General features: G+C 55.8%; 1 protein-coding gene across 4 annotated transcripts; it reads left to right on the top strand.

The window, feature by feature from the left end:
- Positions 1–579: 579 nt before the first annotated feature.
- On the top strand, positions 580–22,225 carry MAP7D1 (MAP7 domain containing 1). Of its 4 annotated transcripts, XM_037149400.2 has the most exons (18): positions 581–893; positions 12,859–13,212; positions 13,399–13,467; positions 13,921–14,084; positions 15,235–15,349; positions 16,786–16,896; positions 18,031–18,153; positions 18,250–18,422; positions 18,525–18,670; positions 19,110–19,438; positions 19,764–19,941; positions 20,028–20,166; positions 20,274–20,378; positions 20,677–20,730; positions 20,913–20,955; positions 21,058–21,148; positions 21,263–21,456; positions 21,635–22,225. In XM_037149400.2, exons 1-18 carry the CDS (start codon positions 848–850, stop codon positions 21,643–21,645), a joined length of 2,445 nt encoding a protein of 814 aa, XP_037005295.1. In that variant the 5' UTR covers positions 581–847; the 3' UTR covers positions 21,646–22,225. The 4 variants fall into 4 exon arrangements, with proteins under 4 accessions (XP_037005294.1, XP_037005295.1, XP_037005293.1 ...); XM_037149399.2 differs by having other exon boundaries at positions 580–893; positions 18,031–18,422; positions 19,806–19,941; XM_037149398.2 differs by having other exon boundaries at positions 18,031–18,422.

Below are 22,225 nucleotides of genomic sequence, written 5' to 3'. Positions count from 1 at the left end.
GACCACCCAGAATGGAGCTGGGAGGGACCCAGCAGATTAGAGACCTGGGTAAAGCAGTGGCGCAGGCCTGTAATTACCCGAGAAGCGCAGGGAAGACACCAAACCCCTAGGATGCTGCAGAGATAGCCTAGCCCATTTAGGGGGTTTCCCTGTGACCCTCCTTCAGGATTTTATTTGGGGTGGGTTTGGAAGAGAATTTAGACTTGAAGCTACCACCCCAGAGCCTGAGCTTCCCAAGGCTCCAAGGTGGTACTGGGGGCTCCCAGCTCCGCTCCCCCCGCCCCGTCCTAGTGGCGGGTGAGTCACCAGCGCGCTCCCTACATAGTCCTCTCCCGCGGCAGCGCGTACCAACGCGCGGCCAGAGGGGGAGGCAGCTCGATGGGGATCCTCCCGGAACCTTAGGGTTCCCTCAGCTGCGACCACAGGAGAGGTGTCAGGAGGTCTGAGACTCAGAGCCCTAGGTCGGGGACGAAGCGGGTGGGAGGGATGTGCGGCGGCTCGGTCGGCGGGTACTGCGAAGGTGGCTCTCCCCGCGTCGCACTTGGTACGCGCCAGCGGAGAGGCCAGGCCCAGGCCGGGCGGTACAATAGGGTTGGGCCGCGGCGGTGACTGGGCCGGCGCCCGGCAGGGAGCAAGATCGCAGCCGGGCCCATTACAACCTAGGCAGCCGGGGACTCCGAGCTTCTCAGGCCACCAGGCAGGCCAGCCTCTACCTTCCCCGGAGCGTCTCGCCTCCGAGTCGTTGCCCGCCGGGCCGGGCTGGGCGTGATGCGCCGCGGGACCCTTGTCCTGGCCGCTGGCCGCCGCCGCCGCCAAGACCCCAAGACACCCCAGTGACTCCGCAGCCATGGAGAACGGCCCACAAGCAGAGCCGGGTGCCGGCGCACCCTCAGGTATGCTGGGAGCCACGCAGAGGAGAGATGGGGGGAGGTCGAGGAGCCTCCGGGAGGCCGAGGACAAGGCTGGCCCGCTGGGCGGGGACCCCTCCCCCGCCGCACCCTCAGACCAAAGTTTAAAAATAAAGGCTGCTGCGGTGGCGGCGACTCGGGACCACTGATGCATCTTCTGACAGCTACCCCTTTTCTCAATTCGGGCGTTGGGGCGCGCGGGGAGTTGGGATCCGCGAGGATCCCGCTCCCGAGTTGTCGGGTGACCCTTCCTCCCCCCACAACCCCAGCAGCCCAGTGCCACCTCGACTTCCCTGCCCCCACCCCCCTGCCCATCCACCCAGGCCCTGAAGATCCTCTTCTACCGAGCCAGGGCGCGTCTGTCCTCCTTCCTATCCCCGGTCGGCACGTGTGACCCTAGCCTAAATGTGTGTGTTGCGGGCCCTGATTCTCAGGACCGGAGCCCTGCATACCGAAGCCTGGGCCCCGGGTACCCCACGCTCAGGCCGGGGCTCAGACCTCGCCCCCACCCCATCCCTCCAGCTGCCGCGCAAAGGGCCTGTTGCTGCTGCGGGCGGGCTGAGAGGCGAGGCGAGAGGGGAGGGGAGGGAAGGGGGAGGTCTTTAGCGGCCGCTGCCAAGTAACCCGCCGGATAAAGGCGAGGGGGAGGGGGTGGTAGCATTGTTTGGGGCGAGGGCGGGAGCTGGGGAGTGGGCCGACTCCCCTGCAGCCTGGCCTACTCCGGAGCCCATGCCGCCGGATTTGGGGAGGAAGGGGAGAGAAATAAATCTGCTTATTCCGCTCGTCCTCCTTCCCAGCCTCTGGGCCTGAGTCTCCCGCTGGAGAATGAGGTGAAGGCTTGAGCCGGCATTCCGGGGACTTGACACATCATTTCTCAGCCTGAGACTTTGGATGCATAGTCCCTTACTGTCTCTCTTCCTTTCTTTTTTTTCCTCTCTCTCCAGGCCCCAGACCATCAGAGCTCTCCCTCCCCTCACCCCACCTACCCAACCACCATAGCCCAGGACTTCTGCAAATCCCATTCGGATCTGGGAGCAGCTGATGAGGGGGTGGGGACAGATTTCTGGTTGGGCCTGGCGCTGGAGGGAGGGATTTCTCTTTCTTTTTCTTCCTGGAAGGGGAGGGAAGAGGATGATTACTTGAGGACCCAAGTTCTGTTCCCACTGACTCAGGGGGGAGGTGGCCCCATCCCCACACCTCCGAGGAGACCTAGAGCCTAATCCCCATTGTCACCTCCCTGGCCCCTGGGGCGTGGGTGCAGGATGAAACAGTGTCTGTGGGTGTGGAGAGCCCAGGACAAGGTGGAGCTGCTTGGCTGTGGGTGGGCTCCTCCCCATGCCTGCGTGGGTGCTGTGAGGGGACCCTATGGGTGTGGGAGGTGGAGGACGCCAAAGGGAGGCTATTAGACATGTGGTTCCGGAGGTTGGTAGGTTGTGCCGAAACAAGGGTGCTTGGGTGTGCCACGCTCTGCGCAGAGTCTGAGCCGGGTCACCCAGAGAGGCTCAGACTGGGTCCGCTCCGGCTGGTTACTGGCCCTTGCACCTGCGGGTCCCCAGCACTGGAGTGTCCATCATGGCCTGAATCGGGGTGATGACGAGGCTGTAGATGAGGACCTGAGTGGCTGGTCACTTTATAATTAGGGCACTTGAGTGGGAAGTCTACATGGGGCTAGTATACAGGTCCCTAGCTGGGAAGATTATTCTATGTTCAGGGGTCTGGATGGAGTAACGTGAGAACCTGGATCATAATGTTGCGTGTTCCTTACACAGAGAGAAGCGGAAGGTGACAGAGGTCCCCTCTGAGCCAAGGGCTTCGTAGGAATAAAGGTCCTGCTCACTACTTGTGCCCTGTGAGAGTTTGGGGCGTGGCTCTGAGACTGAGTGCACGTGACATGACCTTTTTGCACACTGAGCCTTAACAGGAGGCAACATGGGGTAGCGGACAAGTGTGATACCACCTTTGGGTCAGAAGACCAGGATGGAAGTCCCAGTAAGCCATTTATTGGTAACTGGACCAGAGCAAGTGACTTACCTCCTCCAGACACAGTTTATGCCCCTGAAAAATGGAGGCAGCGTTATCAATCTTGGGGGTTAGAGTCGGGGTTAGAGGTGAGGTCCCTGAAAGACCTGACACACGGACACCCTCAGGGCAGTGTCGTTACCGTTACTGTGCTCATGCCCATGGGAACTGGTGCCAGCAGAGAGGGAGGAAATACATTTAGGGGAAGCGAGGGCAGGGGTTGGGAGTTAATTTGCTTAAGAGCATAGACTCTGGAATTAGAGTTTAAGTCTCCACTTCATAACTTATTTCTGTGTGACCTCAGGTAAGTCACTTAACCTAAGTCCTAAGTTTTCCCATTTATGAAATGAGAATAATGCTAGAAATTATTTCATACAGGCAGTAGGGTCATTAATTACATGAACACATAAAACCTTTAGCTTCAACCCTGGCACGCAGTTAGTGCTCAGTAAACACTAGCAATTCCTTTTCTGTCATTATTATTCTCAATTCCTTTGGAGACCTGAGGAGGAGATGTTAGAACTTCAGGAGGTAAATGAGGAACACAGCAAGGGGGTGGGGCTTCTAGACAGACGTGAGCCAGGGTATGATGGGGCAGTTCGGGTAGGAGAGGACACAGGAGACAGGTGCAGCCAGCCACCCAGGACACCTCCTGTCGTTGCCATGTGCCAGCTCGGGGCCGGCTGTGCAGCAGCAGAGACATGAATCAGACAGTCACTATGCTCAGGGAGCTGCTGGCTCACGGGGCGGGGGGAGGCAGATGTGTTCACTGCAGGGAAACCCACATAGAATACAGTGGTCAGAGGGCTGCTTTTGGAAGGTTTTACAGAGGAGGAGGCATTGAGGTGAACCCGAAAAGAGGAGAAAAGTTGGTGAGGCTGGCACAGTGGTCCACATTCTGCTTACAGCTGCCGGCCTGGCCAGCACCTCCCACTGACAGCGTCCTCCCTCCTTGGCCTGGTGGGCCCAGTAATGAGGCCCCTAAGGAGCCTAATGGGCAGTCACACGGATGCAAATGAGGAGGAAAGGGCACTAAGCCGGTTCACCCATCGCTTTCCCTCAGGAGGCCATCAGCCGGTGACGGGCAGGGCTGAGGGACTGGGGAAAGGAGTGGAAAACAGGGCCCACACTAGCAGTACTGGCACTTGAGGGTAGTCAGGGCAGGTCTCAGCTCTGACCTAGGCTGCAAGTTAGGCCAAAAGCAGCTGGGAGTCGTGTCCTTGGGTCCCTGCCGGGCCTTGGGGCCAGTGAGGGAGTCAAAGAGCCAGGTGCAGATAATGCAGCTTTGTTGACAGTGGCAGCTCTGCCTGGCACCCGGGGGCACAGCCTTCAGCGGCTTCTCCATCACCTCTCAGCTGCGGCTCTGCCCTGAGGGGAGCAGAGAGCATGGCAGGGGTCAGAGAACGTGGCATGGCTGTGGCCATCAGCAGCGTTCCTTGCCGCTTGTAAGAGCAGACGTGGGTGAGGAATAGACTCTCTGGTAAACTTACTTTCCACTCCTATTTATTAAGGGCCTTCTCTGTGCCAGGCACGGTGCTCAGCATGTCACATGCCTTGTCTCATTTGATCCTCAAAACATAATCCCCATTTTACAGATGAGGCTCAGAGAAGCAAAGTCACTTGCCTAAAGTCACACAGCTAGGAAGTGTCAGGGGCAGGATTTGAACCCAGGCCTGTCATGCTCTAAAGCCTGTGCACCAAACCTCTTTGCTGAATTATGCCAAGGCAGTGGGTGACAATCTGGCCCACTTCCTTTGCATGACTGGTCTTCTGTGGGCATCCTGGTCTTGGGGACCCCATGATCTTTTTTCTTGGTTAGGCAGAGGTAGAGTGTGTGCCTCCCCCTAACCCCCAGTCCTGCCAGGTTGGAGTCTGAATAAGTCCGACCAGAAGAAGGCCTTCCGCCCAGGCAGTCCAGCCTCTGCCCTCAGCATCTAGGCCTCAATGTGGCCAGCTCTGCCGGGGCTGAGGGAGGGCCATGCTGGAGCCCCGGCTGCGGGATGGGGTCATTTCCTGCCGCCTAAAATAACAGGAAGTGGGTGCTCCTGATTGGAGGCTGGGAACAATGGCCGCCAACCCGGCCAGAGAGCTCCTTCAGATCTGCAGTCTCAGTTGGGTTCCCGGCTTTATCAGAGGCCTGTGGCCTGGCCCCAGTGTCTGGCCAAGGGTCTGTGGCCTCGGTTCTGAGGACTGCTGGCTGGAGCAGGCTGCCCCCTCCCAGTTCACTCCTTCAGAGCTGGCTTTGCAGGAAGTAATGCTGCCCCCTAAGGGCCCCTGTGTCCCAGCTCTACAATCAGGCATCCATCCCCCAGGGTTGACCTTCCTGCCTGCCCCCAGGCTCCCAGCAGGTCTCTCCAGAAAGAGAGGAAGCTCAGAAGGTTGTCCCTTTGGGTGGTAGACTGAGGGTAAAAATGGTCAAACTGATTTGTGTCCAAACCCCAGCTTTGCTCCTGACCAACAGTGTGGCTTAAGCAAGCGTCTTAATATCTCTGAATGTGTTTCATTTGTAAAACGGGGTAATGTGATCTGCCTCATAGGATTGTGGTGAAGATGAAATGGACTGACATGTTTAAAGCGCTTGGTTGTAAGTGACACAGCATTAGCTGTTGCTACTGTTAACAGGACTTTCCCTGGGCCCAGAGGGGCAAGGCAGAAGTGACCTGGGTGAGGCGTGTAAATATGCTGGGGACATTGTGTCTCTGAGGCATGCAGGGGAGCCCTGACTCCCTGCATATGTATGAAGGGGGAGAGAGAGCGAGAGAGATGTGTCCTGTCTCTTGCCATTGTGGGGCTCTGTCCACACTGGGTGTTTCTCTCTGTGGCGTGTACTCACTCTCTCTTTGCATCTTTTCCCCTTTGTTGGCCTCACTATCTTCATTTGTCGGGTCCAGTGCTACCACCTAAGGAGCTCCTGCAAGAGCTGGGAGGGCTCTGGCTAGAGGTGCTGATCTCTGCCCCAGTTCCTCCGCCTGGTGTCTCTGCTCCCCGCTCAGCGGCGCTGGCTGTCTGTGCCTCCCCTCCCCACCAGCTCTCCCTGGCACTCTCTTGCTCTGTCCCCTGCTCCCTGCACCCTCTGCCGGGATGCCTCACTTCCTGCCTCCTGGTGGCCAGCCTGGGCAGGAGCCTGCCTTCCCCACATTCCTGCGCTCTGAGCTCAGTGCCCGCGGGCCCCACCTGCACCCTTCACCGTCATGGGGGTAATCTCCTTAGGGGTGACCTCCCCAAGGGAACCACCGAGTCATTTCCTTCTTCAAGGAATAGGCTGGAGCCTTGGGGAAGGGTGACGCCCATCAGAAACAGTTTTGACATAAGGGTTTTGTCATCAGATAGCCTTGGGTTCATGTCCTACCTCTGACATTGACATGAGCAATTCATCTCATCTTAAGTTTTCTTACCTGTGAATCAGGGACCATCCATAGTACTTTCCCTTAAAGACTGTCCTAAGAATTCAATGAGATGAGGGAAAGTTCCTAGTATATACAGTAGGGCTTCGCTACATTGGTTCGTTTCCTCTCCTGGGCTTGGGAGCTGGCAGGGCAATACACAGACAGGGCTCTGATAGTGATCAAGATGTTTAGGATTAGAGAGGTTATGCCTTTTCCACTACATGCTGGCTAAGTAGCTTTGCACAGTCTGTCCGTCCATCCATTCACCCCTGCAGGTGTTCCTTAAACTGACACAGAACTCCTGCTCTGGGCCAGACAGGTGCTGCATAAGGTGCTGGGGCTGCAAGAAGGATTGGGACCCTGGCTCTTCACTCTGTGGCTGTTGCACTGGCGGGGAGGCAAACCGAAAAACCAGGCTGAGTTCTCAGTGTTGCGAGTCTTTGGCCCGGCGGCAGTTGTTGAGGTGGGAGGAGGGAAGGACAAGAGGACAGACTGCCGGCTCCCAGAGGGTGGAGAGGGCGAGCGAGGTGACGGGCCCTCCGAGAGGCTTGGCCTGATTCTTTCCTCAGACCCCAGACACAGTCCTTCTTGGGACTCTTGAAAACACAAGACTCACTGACCCTGTGACCAGCTCCTGCACCTTGGCCCTGCCCTCGCTCTTTGTGCCAGGAAATAAATACAAACAGTCTCTTATCCACTTCTGAACAAATACTTCTGGTAGATATCAATGTAGCAAAATAAAACTAACAGTGGCTAAAACCTCACATTTATTAAATTTTTTAAAAGACATTATTTATTTATTTTTAGAGAGAGGCGAAGGGAGGGAGAAAGAGAGGGAGAGAAACATTGAATTAATCAGTTCCCTGTTGCAGGTCCCCAGCTTGGGACCTGGCCTGCCCCCAGGCACATGCCCTCACTGGGAATTGAACCAGCGACCTTTCCGTTTGCAGGCCAGCACTCAGTCCACTGAGCCACATCAGCCAGGGCTAAAACCTCACGTGTAGACACGAACCAAAAATAAAATAAAATGAAAGATCACACGTTAGGACTGAAAACAGGACTCGTTGGTAATTAATTAAACCATACCATATAGATCATTTACCAAGGAATTAATTTGGCTTAATATAATTTATTCTGGATAACACCGCCCCAATGTGCGGTGTTAGGGCTGGCGTAATTTCATTAGGGCTGGCGTAATTCTGAGGAAAAATATTTGTATTCCAGGTCAATAGTCCACCAGTTCCAAAAAAAGAGTTCCAAAAGTCCTATTTGCCTCCCTGGAAGTCTTCCTTTTTCAGCTGCTGGAGCGAACACTCTGTCATTGTTATTAACTTCTACCTGAGCGCCTTCCTCCAGGAAGCTGCCCAAACTCAACTGAGATGGAGCTGCTTGTTGTTTCGCTTCCCTTCAGGAGTTCATTCCTTTGCCATGAATTGCCACACGGGTTTGATCTTCGTGGGAGTGAAAATCTCTGTGCATCTGTTTCAGGACAGGGTGGTTCCAATACAGCATCCTAGTCTCATTTAACAGCATTTCTGGGCTGTCTGCATGTACTTGGCAGTGTGGTGTCTGCTGGTGGTGCAGCAGAGAGCAAAGCAGGCAGGGCCCCATCCTCGTAGGGCCTCCTCACAACCTGGGGGCAGGCTGACAGAGAAAAGAGAACCACACGAGGAAGCTGGAGACTTTAGCAGTCACAGAGCTCCTAACAAGAGGCGCGTGGAGCCGCGGCTGTGCGTAAGAGGGACTTTACCCCGGTCAGAGAAGCCAGGAAAAGGCAGGACAGGAAGGGTCCCTGGGAGTTGTCTAAGAACAGAAGAGAGACAGCATGCTCCCCCCACGGCCAGGGGCTGGGCGGCTGGTTATCTGAATTAAAAGGTCAGGGCGGCAACAACGCAGAGAGCAAGTGGGAAACGAAGGTGGAGAGGAGCTTCAAAAGGTTGGGGACTTCAGACTATGCCAGATTTGCATCCTGGGTTCAAGAATTTTATCTGCACAGCAGTGGGAAGCCACTGAGAGGTTTCAGATTTGCATTTGGAAACAATTACTCCTGGCTGCTCCACGGGGCAAGCGCAGTGTGAGCGTGGGCGTGGGGAGGGCAGTGGGAGGACTTTGCAGTCATCCAGGTAAGAGAGATGCTGATGGTATCTGAGGGTGGAGTTCATTGATTTGTTCATTCAACAGATAGTTGTGGAGCTCCTGTGTGCCAGCATCTGTTGGCACTAGAGACAGAATGGCTAACGATATAGGCAGAATTGGTTCCCGCGTGGAGATTACCTTCTGCCAGTGGGGGGAGAGTGTTAAAATGGTATTAGTGCTTGTGGAGAATAATAGAGTTGAAAAGAAGGAAGAACATTTGGAAAAGGGAGGGAGACGTCCGCCCGTTTGTAATTTTGAGCAGGGAGTGCAAGAAGGCAACACTGAGACGGGACATTTTAGTAAAGACCTGCAGGGGTTGAGGAAGTGAGATGCGCATACACCGGGGACAGAGAACTCTTGGCAGAGGGCACAGCAAGTGCAAAGCCCCAAGGCGGCGGCAGCGTGCCAGGCAAATGTGAGGAACAGAACAGTGGCTGGAACAGACTGAGCAGGGGGCGAAGGGGAGGAAGAGATGAGGCCTGAGAGGGAGGATCCCGAGGGCCCTGGGGAGGCCATTGTGGTGCCTTTGCTTTTTCCTTCTTGGGAGATGGGGCATCTTTGGCGGTTCAGGGCATGATTCGATCTGACTTGTTTTTAAACAGAATCCCTTGCTACTGTGCTAGGAAAAGACCAAAGGGGCATGAAGAACGGCAGTGGAAAGGGGGAGGTCTTTGACAAGAGCATGGCAGTGGCTGAACTAAGAGGTCAGAAGTGGAGATAGTAAAAGTGATTGGATTCAGAGTATATTTGCCACACTGAGCCAAAAAGATATACTGAGAGATTAGATGTGGGGTATCAGATAAGAAAAAGATTCTAAAATGACTCCAAGGGTTTTGGCCTGAGAAACTGGAAGGGCAGGGTGGCCACTGGCAGGGACGGGAAACCTGGGAGAGGAGCGGCCTCTGGTGGGGGGCAGGTAAATCAGAAACTCACTTCTGGATGTGTTAGATTTGGGGTGTCTGTAAGACATCCAGGGATGTCAAGTAGGGTGTTGCACGAGCGAAACTGGAACTCGAGGGAGAGGTCTGGGCTGGAGAAACAAATTTGGTTGTCAGCAGAGTGATGGTGTGAAAGCCGTGAGTCTGGGTGACGTCACCGAGGAGGTGCGTGTAGACAGAGATGCGGTCCTCCGCTGAGCCCTGGGGCTCTCGGGCGCTGAGAGGTTGGCAAGTTAAAGAAGGATCAGCAAAGAAACCTGAAGTCCCAGCCAGCAATGTAATGTAGAAGGAAACCCAGGAGGGCGTTGTCTTCGAAGCCAAGTCAAGAAAGTGTTCAAGGGATCAGCTGTGTCAGATGGGCTGATAAGTTAGCAAGACAAGGCCTGAGAGATAGATGGCTGCTGAATTTAACAACGAGGAGGTCACTGGGCACCTTGAGAAGAGCAGTGTCGTGGAGCAGCAGGAGTGGGGGCCTGGCCTACGAGGGTTCTCATGGCAGAGATGGAAAGAAGTGGACAGATTCTGTCGGGCGCAGACGTGATGTGCCTGCTCCCCATGGGTCCCAACAACTTGGTGAGGAAGCAGGTTCAGACAGGTGCAGGGCTCGTCCGCGGCAGGGCTAGGTTTCCCCACTCAGGCCTATCCGACGCCGAAGGCTGAGGCCTTTCTACTCTGCTGCGTGTGCTGCCCAGGTGCAGGTCCTTCGATGCCTCCCTCCCTCCCTCCCTCCTCCTCCCGGGTTCCCTTTACACAGCTCATCAGGACCTGGTGGAGATTCACTGCCTTGCCTGGTGGGTGTGATTTGCCTAGGTCTAGACAAACATCCGCCTACCCCTTCTCCTTGCAACACCTGCCGCACGCACAGGTGCTAGAATGGCAACAAGCGGACCTCACCCTCACTCAGCCTCAAGCTGAGTGCCGATGCGCCTAAACGCCTTAGATTTCCTTTTGGTCCCAAATAGTCCTGGGTTCAAATGCTGCCAGTACTGGTTCTAAAAAAAAATTGTTTTTTAAAGGATCTAGCCCAGCTCCTGGCACATAGTAAGCATTCACTGTAATACATTTATCGTAAGCTACTACGGTAAGTCCTCATATAACATCGTCAATAGGTTCTGTGACTTTAAGTGAAACAACATAGAATGAAACCAGTTTTACCATAGGCTAATTGACAGAAATGGTGGTTAAGTTCCTTCACCTGTTATAACAGCATCAACGTTGTAACAAAAAGATGTATGAAACTACGCTATTTGAGGAGCTGCTGTAGTTTTTTTGGCCGGTTGGAGTTGGATAGGAGTTAGGTGGCCGGGAAGTAGGCCGGCAGTGACAAGGCAGCTTTCTGGCCCTGGCTCGGGGAGAGCTGGGTGGACTAGCCTGGAGTCTGGGTGCCGCTGGGGAGGCAGGGCCTCGGCTCTTTCCCGGAGCCCAGAAAGCTAGAAGGAAAGGAATGAGGAGAAAATAGCGTGAGCCTTACATAATTTCCTTGTGTAACACATATTACCTCATCCTGCCTCCAACAGAAGCAGGGCGGTATAATGGGTAGGAGCACAGATTCCAGCGACAGAGGCTGGCTTCCAGTCGAGCTGCTGTCACTTACCAGCTGAGTGACTGCAAATCACTCTACTCAACATCTCTTTGCTTTACTTTCCTCGTCTGTGAGAAAGATATTTACAGTGCGTCCTTCCTTAAGTATTGTCAGTGAGGATTAAACTAATGCGTGTAAACTGCTTTCGGTATAGAAAGCTCTGGAGAAATATACAACTGTTCATGGTTATTGCTATCACTAAAACTCCTCACAGTCCTGTCTGTGCGGTAGGCACTGTCTGTGTTCGTAGAGGAGGGGCTGGCTGCAGCACAGAGAGGGTCTGTAACGAGCCCCAGGCCACACAGCTAGTGGGGAAGCCAGAATTCACATTCAGATAGTCTGCCCTTAGAGCCTATACTCAACTACCAGACGCCCCTCTCCCTGAAAAAGATGCCCAGTCCCAAAGGTGACTCCTTGAGAGTCCCTGCGCACACAAATTTCACCCTTCGGGATGGGGAGTCTGCCACCTCCTGAGAGGGCCAGAGTTCCCAGAGCCGAAGACCTATTATAGTGGAGGCGTCTAATTAGAGCAAAAAATGCTTTCTTAGATTCACTTTCCTGTGGATCGTGGCCCTGCTCCCTAAACCCAGGTCTGTCCACGGCTGTGTCCCCACTCATCCCTTCAGTGCCTGGAGTGGCATCCGAGGGCTCAATACGCAGAGGCTGCTCTTTGGGAGCCTTGTAAGCCCCACGGGGAAAGGGAGGGAAGTGCTGTTTCCTGGCACATGAATTGTACCAGGCACTTTACTGACATCTCTACTATCTTGAGGTTGTTGCCCCATTTTACAGATGTGAAAACTGAGGCTTAGCCCTGGCTGGTGCGGTTCAGTGGGTTGAGCGCCAGCCTGAGAACCAAAAGGTCGCAGGTTTGATTCCCATTCGGCACATACCTGGTTTGCCAGCCAGGTTCCCCAGTTGGGGGCGTGAGAGAAGCAACCACTCGGTGTATCTCCTGCATTTTTACGTTTCTCTTCTTCTCTTTCTCCCTCCCCATCTCTTTAAAAATAAATAAATAAATAAATAAATAAAATCTTTAAAAAAGAGAGAAAACTAAGGCTTAGCAAACTTGACTAGCCTGCCCGTTTACCTGCCAGGGAACCAGGCCTTCCTTTCCTCTCTCTCGGTGCTGACTTCAGAGTTGGGCCCTCTCTGAGTGGTGCCCCACGGTGTCCATGTGCTCGCCTGTGTACATATGCAGGCACATACCAAATCGTGTGGCTTTCTGCCTTCGTTCTTCGGTGTCTTTTATAAGGCCCCTGAAATATTAATGTCTTAGAAGAAGAAATCTGAGGGTGGTTGGGACAGAAGAAAGGTCACACAGTGGACAGAGCTGGCTGCCCACCTGACTGGGGTCCCACTTGTGCCCACGCGCTACCCTTCCTCTTTGCCGGTCCCACGGTGCCCCTGCGGTAAAGCGGAAAGGTGAGGGAGGCAGGCCTGGAAACCAATCGTGACCATTTAGTACAAACTTTTTCTCAGTTTTTCCAAAATACCCTGCTGCTCCCTTCTACCCTTTGTAAATGCCCTTCTCTTTGCCGGGACCCTCCTCTGGTTTTGCCAACTCACCTTTTAGAGCTCGGTTTAGTCGTTACTTCTTCAGGAAGCCCCCAAATGTAGGTTAACCATTTCTGTTGCGTTACCCCCCACATAGTACTTATTCTCTACTGTAGCTGCCTAGCTCCTTGTCTGCCCTGCTGCAGGGTGGGACCATGGCTATTTTCTCACCATGATATCATTAGTATCTGGAACAGGGCCAGTACGTAGAAGGAGCTCAATGAACATGCTGGGTGAATGAATGAAAGACAGTTGGGCAGGCCAGAGAGAGCTTCAAGTTGAACTGATGGTGCCTATGTACCGTCTTACTCTCCTCTCTTGTGTTGGTATTCCAGCTGTGGCAGCCAGGACCCCCCCAGAGCCAAGACCTTCTCCAGAGGGTGACCCCTCGCCACCGCCGCCGCCACCACCATCAATGTCAGCCCTCATCCCAGACACCCCGCCAGATACCCCGCCAGCCATGAAGAATGCCACTAACTCTAAGCAGCTCCCACTGGAACCGGAAAGCCCCCCAGGGCCGCTCGGGCCTAGACCAGCCCTGAAGCAGGAAGAGTCCCCTTTCTCAGAAGCGAAGATCAGGGGACCCACCCCACCAGCCACGGGCCCACGGGAGTCCAGGCCTCCTCGAAGGAGCAGCCAGCCATCCCCCACGGCAGTGCCAGCCTCCGACAGCCCTTCTGCCAAACCAGGTGTGTGTGATTCCTTGGTCCTGGCCCGAGGTCCGTAGTTCAGGGTCCCAGCCCTGGATGATGCCACCAGAGGGGATCTCCTCTGCCCTGGGGGGATGGGAAAGGCAATGGGGTGTGGCCTAAGGGGAGAGCTCCTTCTTTGGAGGAGCCACTTGACCTAAATCTGTCCGTGTTCCCTCCATTAAGATGTGAAGAAGGCAGGAGAGAGACACAAGCTGGCAAAGGAGCGGCGAGAAGAGCGGGCCAAGTACCTGGGTGAGTGTTTGGGAAACATCATCACCTTCCTCATCCTCATCGCCCTCAAGGTCCTATTCAAACCATTAACACTTCTGGAGCACTTAATTATGTGTGCGGTGCTAAGAGTGGCACACGCGTTGGCCCAGCTAATGCTCTCAACCCATAGTGAGGACGAGGCAACCAGCTCAGAGAGATGAAATCCTTTGCATAAGTCACGCCGCTCATGCAGCGCCTGAGACACAGACCAAAGGCTCGTGCTTTCAATCACCGCCCACGAAATCTGTCCAACAGGCCCCACCATCAGACCCAGATCTGACACTAAAGAACGCACCCGTCCTTCAGTGCCCTTCAGTGCCCAGTGACCCTGAGGCCAGTTGGGGGAGAGAGGCCTCCCATTCTGAGGCCTGGGAGCGGAGGCACCCCCCACCCTATGCAGACTCCCTCACTCCTCTTGGGGCTCCTTTCCCACAGCGGCCAAGAAGGCAGTGTGGCTGGAGAAGGAGGAGAAGGCCAAAGCCCTGCGGGAGAAGCAGCTCCAGGAGCGCCGGCGGCGGCTGGAGGAGCAGCGGCTCAAAGCCGAGCAGCGTCGAGCGGCTCTGGAGGAGCGGCAGCGACAGAAGCTGGAGAAAAACAAGGTGCGTCTGTGTTGACGTCTGACTGTGTGTGTGGATCTGTATGCCTGTGCGTGCACACATCTGTGCACTGGCTTAGTATGTACACACATCTGTGGTCACACCTCTGCGTCACCTCTGTCCACATGGTCTTACTGCTGTTCTTGTCTCCAGCTGGGTCTCTGTGGGTACAACATATGGGTATCCGTGCGGCTGCAGACATGTTTGGGTTGGTACTAGCCCGTGTGGGCACCTGTAGCCACGTGCTGTCGGTACAGGTGTTTCTGTGTGTGCGTGTGTGCCCCATGTGTGTATTTGCTTCTTGTTGTTGTTCATTTTTATTATCAATTTTATTTTTTTAATTAATTTTTTTAAAGATTTTATTTATTTATCTTTAGAGGGGAAGGGAAGGAGAGAGGGAAAGAAACATCAATGTGTGGTTGCCTCTCATGCGTCCCCTGCTGGGAACTGGCCTGCAACCCAGGCATGTGCCCTGACTGGGAATGGAACCATGTTTGTTTGGTTCACAGGCTTGTGCTCAATCCACTGAGCTACACCAGCCAGGGCCATCTTATCGATGAGAGAGAGAGAGAAACATTGACTTGCTGTTCTACCCGTTCATGCACTCTTTGACTGATTCTTGTGTGTGCCCTGAGTGGGGACCAAATCCGCAATGTTGGCACACCAGGATGATGTTCCAGGCAACTGAGCCACCCCGCAGGGCCATGTGTGTGCATGTGCTAAGCTCCATGATGTGAGCAAAGACCTGGCATGAGCACCAGTGAGGAAAGGAAAGAAAAGGTGGCCTGGCTCTGCCCAGTGACCTCAGGCTGAAAGGAAAAGAATCCCACGGTCAGGATCCTCGGTGCCACGGGCACATGGCCCCACCTGGGATCCGCAGGCAGGGAGAGTTCCACGCCGTGTTCAGAGAAACAGCTCACATACTCAGGAAATGACTCAAGAACAGTGAAAAGCTCCCCAAGAACAAGTTGAAAGGGATCTGTTGCAAATGGTCCTTAATCATAGCAAGGATTCAGTAACCTTGGTTACCTGCAGTGAGTCAGAGAAAACATATGGGGGAGGGCACTGTCACAGGAGAGAGAGGGGTCTTTGTCCCAGGTGTGATGAATGATTCTGAGCCCAGACCTCTCTCTCTTCTCGCCCTCCCCACCAGGAGCGCTATGAAGCAGCCATCCAGCGGTCAGTGAAGAAAACATGGGCAGAAATCCGGCAGCAGCGCTGGTCCTGGGCAGGGGCCCTGCACCACAGCTCCCCAGGACGTAAGACCAGTGAGTGGCCTGGGGGTCTGGGGGGTGGGTGGGTGAGACCGGGGCCTGAGGAGTGGGGAAAGGGAGCAGCTTCAGTGGGAGACTGGCAGCTCCCTGCAGCAGGTATGCCTTGCTTTTGTGACTTGTGTGTCTTCTGGAATAGTCTAGAAACCAAATTGTCCCTTCCCAAGGACTTCCACAACTTCCACGAAGTCAGAGGCAGATTCTTTCTCTTGGTTTGCTGGTCAAACCTGTCATTTTGGGTTTAGCCTTCTCTCCTCCTGACAATTATTATTAGTTGGTAATACATAAAAAGAGGGCTGTAATGCCCTGCAGACGTGGGCTACTTAAAGGAAACTGTCACACACACCTCCTTAGGTACCTGTCTTAGAAGGTAGATTTTTGTTTTTGAGTTTTCTTCATGTAGGGCCGTCGTGGATTTTGGTCTGATTCTTTGCTGGCATGTATGTACCACTGTGTTTGGATATCTTTATGTAATGGCAAGGTTCAGTATTTCTAGCTGTGTATCTTTTGGTTTACGTGCTCATGGATCTGGGCAGTGTGTGTTGTGACATGTGTTTGCTGTGGTGCATCCGTGGCCTTGAGGACCTCAGCGAGGGCTCCCAAGTCAGACAGAATTGGGTTAGAGTCCCAGCTCTGGGACTTGCGGCGTGACCTCTAACTTCTCGATGTCTCACTTTCCTCCATAAAATGGGGATAACAGTACTACTTGCCTCCGAGGTTGTAGGTAGATGTTTGGGAGGATCAAGTGAGGTAACATGTATGTGGTGTCCAGCACAGTGCCTGGTACATGGTAAGCACCCCCACGACTGTTAGCCGTTACCGATGCCGTGATCTAGTTGCCTCGACGTGTTCGTGCCTGTGTGCATCTGGGTCCGACACCTTACCTGCCCGTGTCCGTGTTTCTGTGTCTGTGCATGTCTGCGCATACGTTCGCATGCAGAAGTGCCCGTCACCCCATCTGCCTGTGCCTGCGCGTCTTTGTCTCTTTCCATATGAGTATGTGGATCTGTGCGAATGACTATGACGGGGGTTCTTCTGTCTAGGAACGTCTCTGCATCTGTCCCATTACGTGGGTATTGTAACCGTAGCGCCTTGGCCCCGGCAGTGTCAGCAGTTGCAACACCGGGTGGTCGTGGGGGCGGGCTTGCAGCGCCCAGCCCTAGGGAATGGCTTCCTGGCCAGGAAGGCTGTAGTTTCTCTAGTTTTACTCCAGCTCCTTCCTCTGCTCCTTCTCCGTCGGCTCCCCCAATCCAGGTTGTCCCTGATCACCTGCCCCCCACCCTCCTCCCAGAGCCGAGTCTGCCTCCTCCTCCCCTTCCGAGCCTGCCCACTCCTCTCCTTCCACCTGCCCGCGGAGCATCCTGCATGGAAGGCCTCAGTGCGCCCCGGCTCCTGTGTGGCCCGGCCCTAATGCCGTGTCTTTTCCCCTCTAGGTGGGAGCAGGTGCTCTGTGTCGGCAGTAAACCTGCCCAAACATGTGGACTCTATAATCAACAAGCGGCTCTCAAAGTCCTCTGCCACGCTCTGGAACTCCCCCAGTAGAAGTAAGAGAAGGCCCAGCCCTGCTCCCTCCAGAGTCCCTTGTAGCCTCAGCCAAGCCTCCTCCAGAGCTCAGCAAGAGCCCCAGGTCCCAGGAGACCTCACATACTGCAGGTCTCCATCCCCACTCCACCCCACCCGGGGCTCTGTGCCCCTCGGGGGAGCCGGCATTCGGGTCTGCACCCTGAGGACAGAGATGTGCCCTGTAGGGAGGAGAAAAGAGACAAAGGTCAGAGAGCAGGCAGAGAGCCTGGCAGGGGCCTCAAGAGCAGGTGGGGGTGGGGGTGGTAATGGGTAGGCAGCCTCGTCTGCAACCACAGCCAGCTGGCCTAGGCCAGCCCTAGACAGGTGGCCCTGCCCCCGAGTACCAGACTGGCCTGGGTGCTGTGTGTGTGTGGAGGGGTCCCCTTTTCTGCCTCTGCCCTGGAGGGTCCATGCAGCCCTGCCCTCTCTGCCTTCAGAGCCCGGCCATGGCCTTGGCTGGCTCCAGAGTTGTGGCCAACCAAGGTGGCATAGCTTCTGCTTCCCACTGCCCTGGTGCTCACATGTGAAGGGCCATGGTAGGAGTTATTAATAAGTTTCTCCAGCTTTTATTTGGTTGCTCTGTTGCCTAGCAACCAAATCAGCTGTTGTACCAAACCCACCTGACTGAGGCTTAAAAATAACCCAGCAGCTGAGGGGACAGACAGGGCAGGGTGGCCCAGGGTAGCCAAGGCCCCCTAGCTGCCTCTCCCTGGCATGCGACGCCTAAAAGTTGGGACCCTCCTGAATCAGAGGAGCACAAGGACCCTTACTGTCCCAAATCTATGGGGTCATACCTCCCCAGCCCTCTGACGGCAGGAGGGAAAGGGCCCTACAGTGGGACGCCAACCCCGGGCAGCTCACAGTGCAGAGCCCTTTCACCTGGGAAGAGTAGGAGGAGGAGACCCTCACACTATGCAGCACTTTGCCCTGAAAAGTGTCTTGTTGCCTCAGTCTGCACTGGAGGGGATCAGACCCCAGGCAGAGAAGTTTGGCCAGGGGTGATCAGATAGAGTCCTCCTGGGGGAGACTCCTGGGCTTGGCATGGAATGGCACCTGGTCACCCGCCTTTGCCTGGCCCGTGTGGTGACCAGCTCCTCCTGGCATTCTCCCCCTAGATCGAAGCCTGCAGCTGAGTGCATGGGAGAGCAGCATCGTGGACCGTCTCATGACGCCCACCCTCTCCTTCCTGGCACGGAGTCGCAGTGCAGTCACACTGCCCCGCAATGGTCGGGACCAGGGTAGGGGCAGCGGCCCTGGGAGAGCCCCCACAAGGGGCCGGGCAGGGGCCAGCCTCACGTGTGGGCCACATCCCGACCACACTCATCCCTCTGCAGCCGTGCCGGTGTGCCCGCGCTCGGCCTCTGCCAGCCCCCTGATGCCGCCATGCAGCGCCCCCCGCAGCAGCATGCACCGCTGCACCCCCTCCTCCGGGGAGCGTGGGGAGCGCCGCAAGCCCAGCTCAGTGGGCAGCCCTGCCCCCGCCCACCGCAGGCCCCCGGCATCCCTGGTAAGTGGCCACTCAGGTGGGGACGGGGAACCCAGCTTGGGAGTGTGGGCACCGCTGACCTGTGCCCCCTGCCTCCCCACTCTCCATCCCCTTCCTTACCAGGTGCAGAAAAAGGAGAAGAAGGACAAGGAGCGGGAAAATGAGAAGGAGAAGAGTGCTCTGGCCCGGGAGCGCAACCTGAAGAAGCGTCAGTCACTGCCTGCTTCTCCACGCCCGCGCCTCTCTGCTGGCGCAGCCTCTGAACTCAGGTGGGCACAGCCTGCCTGTCGCCAGGCCGTTCATTCATTCACAAGTATTTGTTGGGCACCCACCTCTAGAATGAAAATGCCTTCGGGCCAGATTATTTTTTAATGTTTCGATTACTAAATAAACACTCAACAAATACCTGCTGAATGAACAAATGGACCTGCCAGGTTTTGTTCTAGGTGCTGAGTCATGAGCCAAACCAGGCCTCATTTTTGCTTTTAATATCTTACCAGCTAGTGGGGAGACAGACATTAATGGAATGAATGTGTTATTACACAGAGACATATACTCTCAAAGGAAATACTGTGGTTCTGTGAGAGCATATGGAGATGCTGACCTCGGCTGGAAGGGACGGTTCCCTGAGGACTGACATGCCCCTTGTGTGTATGTGTCCACGAGGACACTGTGTCCTCCAGGCCTAACATTTCCCTTTTTTCTCAGTCCCAAGTCCAAGGCCCGGCCGTCCTCTCCCTCCACATCCTGGCACAGGCCTGCCTCTCCCTGCCCCAGCCCGGGGCCCAACCATGCTCTGCCCCCAAAACCAGCATCCCCCCGAGGCACCACTGCATCACCCAAGGGGCGGGTTCGGAGGAAGGATGAGGCAAAGGAGAACCCCAGTGCGGCAGGACACGAGGACAAGAACCGGAGCAAGGGCAAGGCCAGTGAAGAGAAGGAGCCTGCAGCCCGATCCTCGCCAGCACCCTCGCCTGTGCCCTCGCCCACCCCAGCCCAGGCCCAGAAGGAACAGCCCACAGCTGACATCCCTTCAGGTGGGCATGAAGAGAGGATGCAGAAAGGTGGGCGGAGCAAGAGAAGACAGATGTGCTGTTGTAGGGGAGGTGGTCCGAGGTGTGGGCCCAGAGGTGACTGGGGATGGAGTGTTGGGAGACAGGAAGAGGAGGCCCCTGCCCTCAGCGGGTCCAATCCCAGGATGCAGGCCAGAAAAGAGGATCTCACCACTTTTAAGTGGATGGCAGAAGTTGGGTGGGTGGGTCCCCCTGACAGGTCTAGGAAGCACTGGACTTGCGGGGGTGGGGGTTGCTGGAAGTGCCTGAACTATTGTGTTCTAACTCCTGGACCTTGATTCCACCCCAGATACCATTGTCCTGACCTCACCCCCAGTGCCCTCCCCTGCAGCAGCCCCTAGCAAACCCATGGCCGGCACCACAGACCGAGAAGAGGCTACAAGGCTCCTGGCTGAGAAGCGGCGCCAGGCCCGTGAGCAGCGGGAGCGCGAGGAACAGGAGCGGAAGCTGCAGGCAGAAAGGGACAAGTGAGTGCGTTGTTGGGGACCAAGGGGTCCGATATGGGGCCTGCTAAAAAGCGAGGGGCTGAGCACGAGCTCCCTGTGTCTCCCAGGCGAATGCGAGAAGAGCAGCTGGCTCTGGAGGCCGAGGCCCGTGCTGAGAGGGAGGCGGAGGCCCGAAGGCGGGAGGAGCAGGAGGCCCGAGAAAAGGCGCAGGCTGAACAGGAGGAACAGGAGCGGCTGCAGAAGCAGGTGCCCCTGCGGGAGGGCTGGCCTGGCCTGCCCTGGGGCTGGATTGGGGCTGGCCTGGAGGGAAGGCTGGAGTCCAGCTGCTCAAAGCTCTCTGGGGGCTTTGGCAGAAAGAGGAGGCCGAAGCTCGGTCCCGGGAAGAAGCAGAGCGGCAGCGTCTTGAGCGGGAAAAGCACTTCCAGAAGGAGGAACAAGAGCGGCAGGAGCGCAAGAAGGTAAGGATAGAGCAGTGGGCGGGGCTTCTGTGGGCAGGGTGGGGTACCGGTGGGCGGGGCCGTTTTCTTGGCTGGGTCCCTGTTTCCACTAATGGGACTAATAGGGATTAGGGGGATGGGCCCTACCTTGAACTTGTAAAAGGTATGACAAGAAGGCATTGGGGCAAGTTCTAGTTCCTGGCCTGTAAAGAACGGGTAAGAGATGGAAGGGCTGGAGACCCCAGGACTGGAGCTGGCTGGTGGGAGGTGTATTACTAGGGCAACACTGGAGTCTAACCGTTGTGGGTCCTCCCAACAGCGTCTGGAGGAGATCATGAAGAGGACTCGGAAGTCAGAAGCTGCTGAAACCAAGGTCAGGATTCCCCAAAGGGCAGCGTCGGGAGTCGGGGCTGAGTGAGGAGGAAAGGCACTCAGGGTGGAGGGAGGAGGCTGTGGCCGGCTGCTCGGAGTCTGGGTGGGGGAAAGAAGAATTCAGCACATCAGCTGGGTGGCCAGATACATCTTGGGTCTGATTGCTTTTCCTCTTCAAAGCAGAAGCTGGACAGAAAGGAGGCAAACACCAATAATTCTAGCCCAGGTAAAGATCCTATTTCCCTCCCTCTGTCCCCTTCACCACCCCATCATCACACCTCCTCCTCTCACCAGCCAGCAGCTGACAGACATTTCTTCCCTTTCATAGACCCTGTCAAACCTGGGGAGCCTCGATCCCCAGGGCTGCAGAAGGAGGATGTGCAGAAAGAGGAGCTGGCCCCCCAGGAGCCTCAATGGAGGTACCAGCTCCCACTCTTGGGGGCCCTAAGCAGGGAGTCAGGGGCAGGCTGGAGCTGTGGGTGCCTGGGCTGTGCTAGGATGTGAGGTGCTGAGCTCTGGCCCTGCACCCACAGCCTGCCGAGCAAGGAGTCGCCGGGGCCCCTGGTGAATGGCCTGCAGCCTCTCCCAGCACACCAGGAGAACGGCTTCTCCCCCAAGGGACCCACTGGTGACAAGAGTCTAGGCCGAACGGCAGAGTCACTCCTGCCCTTTGCAGAAGCAGAGGCCTTCCTCAAGAAAGCTGTGGTGCAGCCCCCGCAGGTCACAGGTAGGAATCCTGACTCCCGGCAGCCTTCCCAGAACCCCCCAGCCCTGCCCTCTCTTCCAGCCCTGCCAGAGGCCTCCTCACACTCCATACCCCAGCTCCCCCTGCCCCCCCCCCCTCCAGCTGGTTGGGCTTGGAGGCACAGCTGGCCTGACTGTTCTCCTCCCGCTTTTTCCCCCAGAAGTCCTTTAAGGGGCTGCCTCGGATCCAGGCACAGCTATGAGCGCTCCTCTGTGTCATCTACCAGCATGTCTGGAAAAGAGACAGGACAAAGCCGGAAGTGGCCTGGGCCCTGGGGTGGGTCCTCTCTGTTATTTTTAATCAGCACCTTATAGACTGTTGTCTCTTTGACTGGAGCCAGACCCTGCTCCTCAGTGCATTTGTGTGCTCACACGCGCGGACACCTCCCATACACACACATACACTCACAGCCTCTTTGGCTCCTCCTCCCTTGGGGAAGGGCCGCCTGTAGTATTTGCCTTGGTTTGGTGGGGTACAGTGGATGTGAATACTGTAAATAGCTTGTGTTCAGACTCCTCTGCCTGGAGGGGGCGGGTGCAGGAGGCAGACCCTCCCGAGACTCCCTGGGGAGATCTTCCTCTCTCTATTTAACTGTAACTGAGGGGGAGCCCAGGTCTGGGGGTGGGGGGAACACCTTGGGCCACAGGATGCTGGTTGCTTTAGGGGTACCTGTGCCCCTGCCCTCGCCTGGAATCAGTGTTATTGCATCTGATCAAACTTCTCCAGAAATAAAGTGAGAATAATTCTGCCA

Source organism: Artibeus jamaicensis, unplaced genomic scaffold (assembly GCF_021234435.1).
Source record: "Artibeus jamaicensis isolate MK-2021 breed Jamaican fruit bat unplaced genomic scaffold, CSHL_Jam_final scaffold_847, whole genome shotgun sequence".
Taxonomy (NCBI): Eukaryota; Metazoa; Chordata; class Mammalia; order Chiroptera; family Phyllostomidae; genus Artibeus; species Artibeus jamaicensis.
The sequence above is the reverse complement of the archived record's forward strand: the minus strand, read 5'-3'. Positions and strand labels throughout refer to the sequence as shown.

Excerpts from the sequence above, each read along its gene's own strand:
- MAP7D1 (XM_037149398.2), top strand. The coding sequence starts at position 848 with ATGGAGAACGGCCCACAAGCAGAGCCGGGTGCCGGCGCACCCTCAG. Across the intron at positions 18,423-18,524 it reads GCAGGCCCCCGGCATCCCTG|GTGCAGAAAAAGGAGAAGAA; the intron begins GTAAGTGGCCAC and ends CTTCCTTACCAG. Across the intron at positions 19,439-19,763 it reads CACAGCTGACATCCCTTCAG|ATACCATTGTCCTGACCTCA; the intron begins GTGGGCATGAAG and ends ATTCCACCCCAG.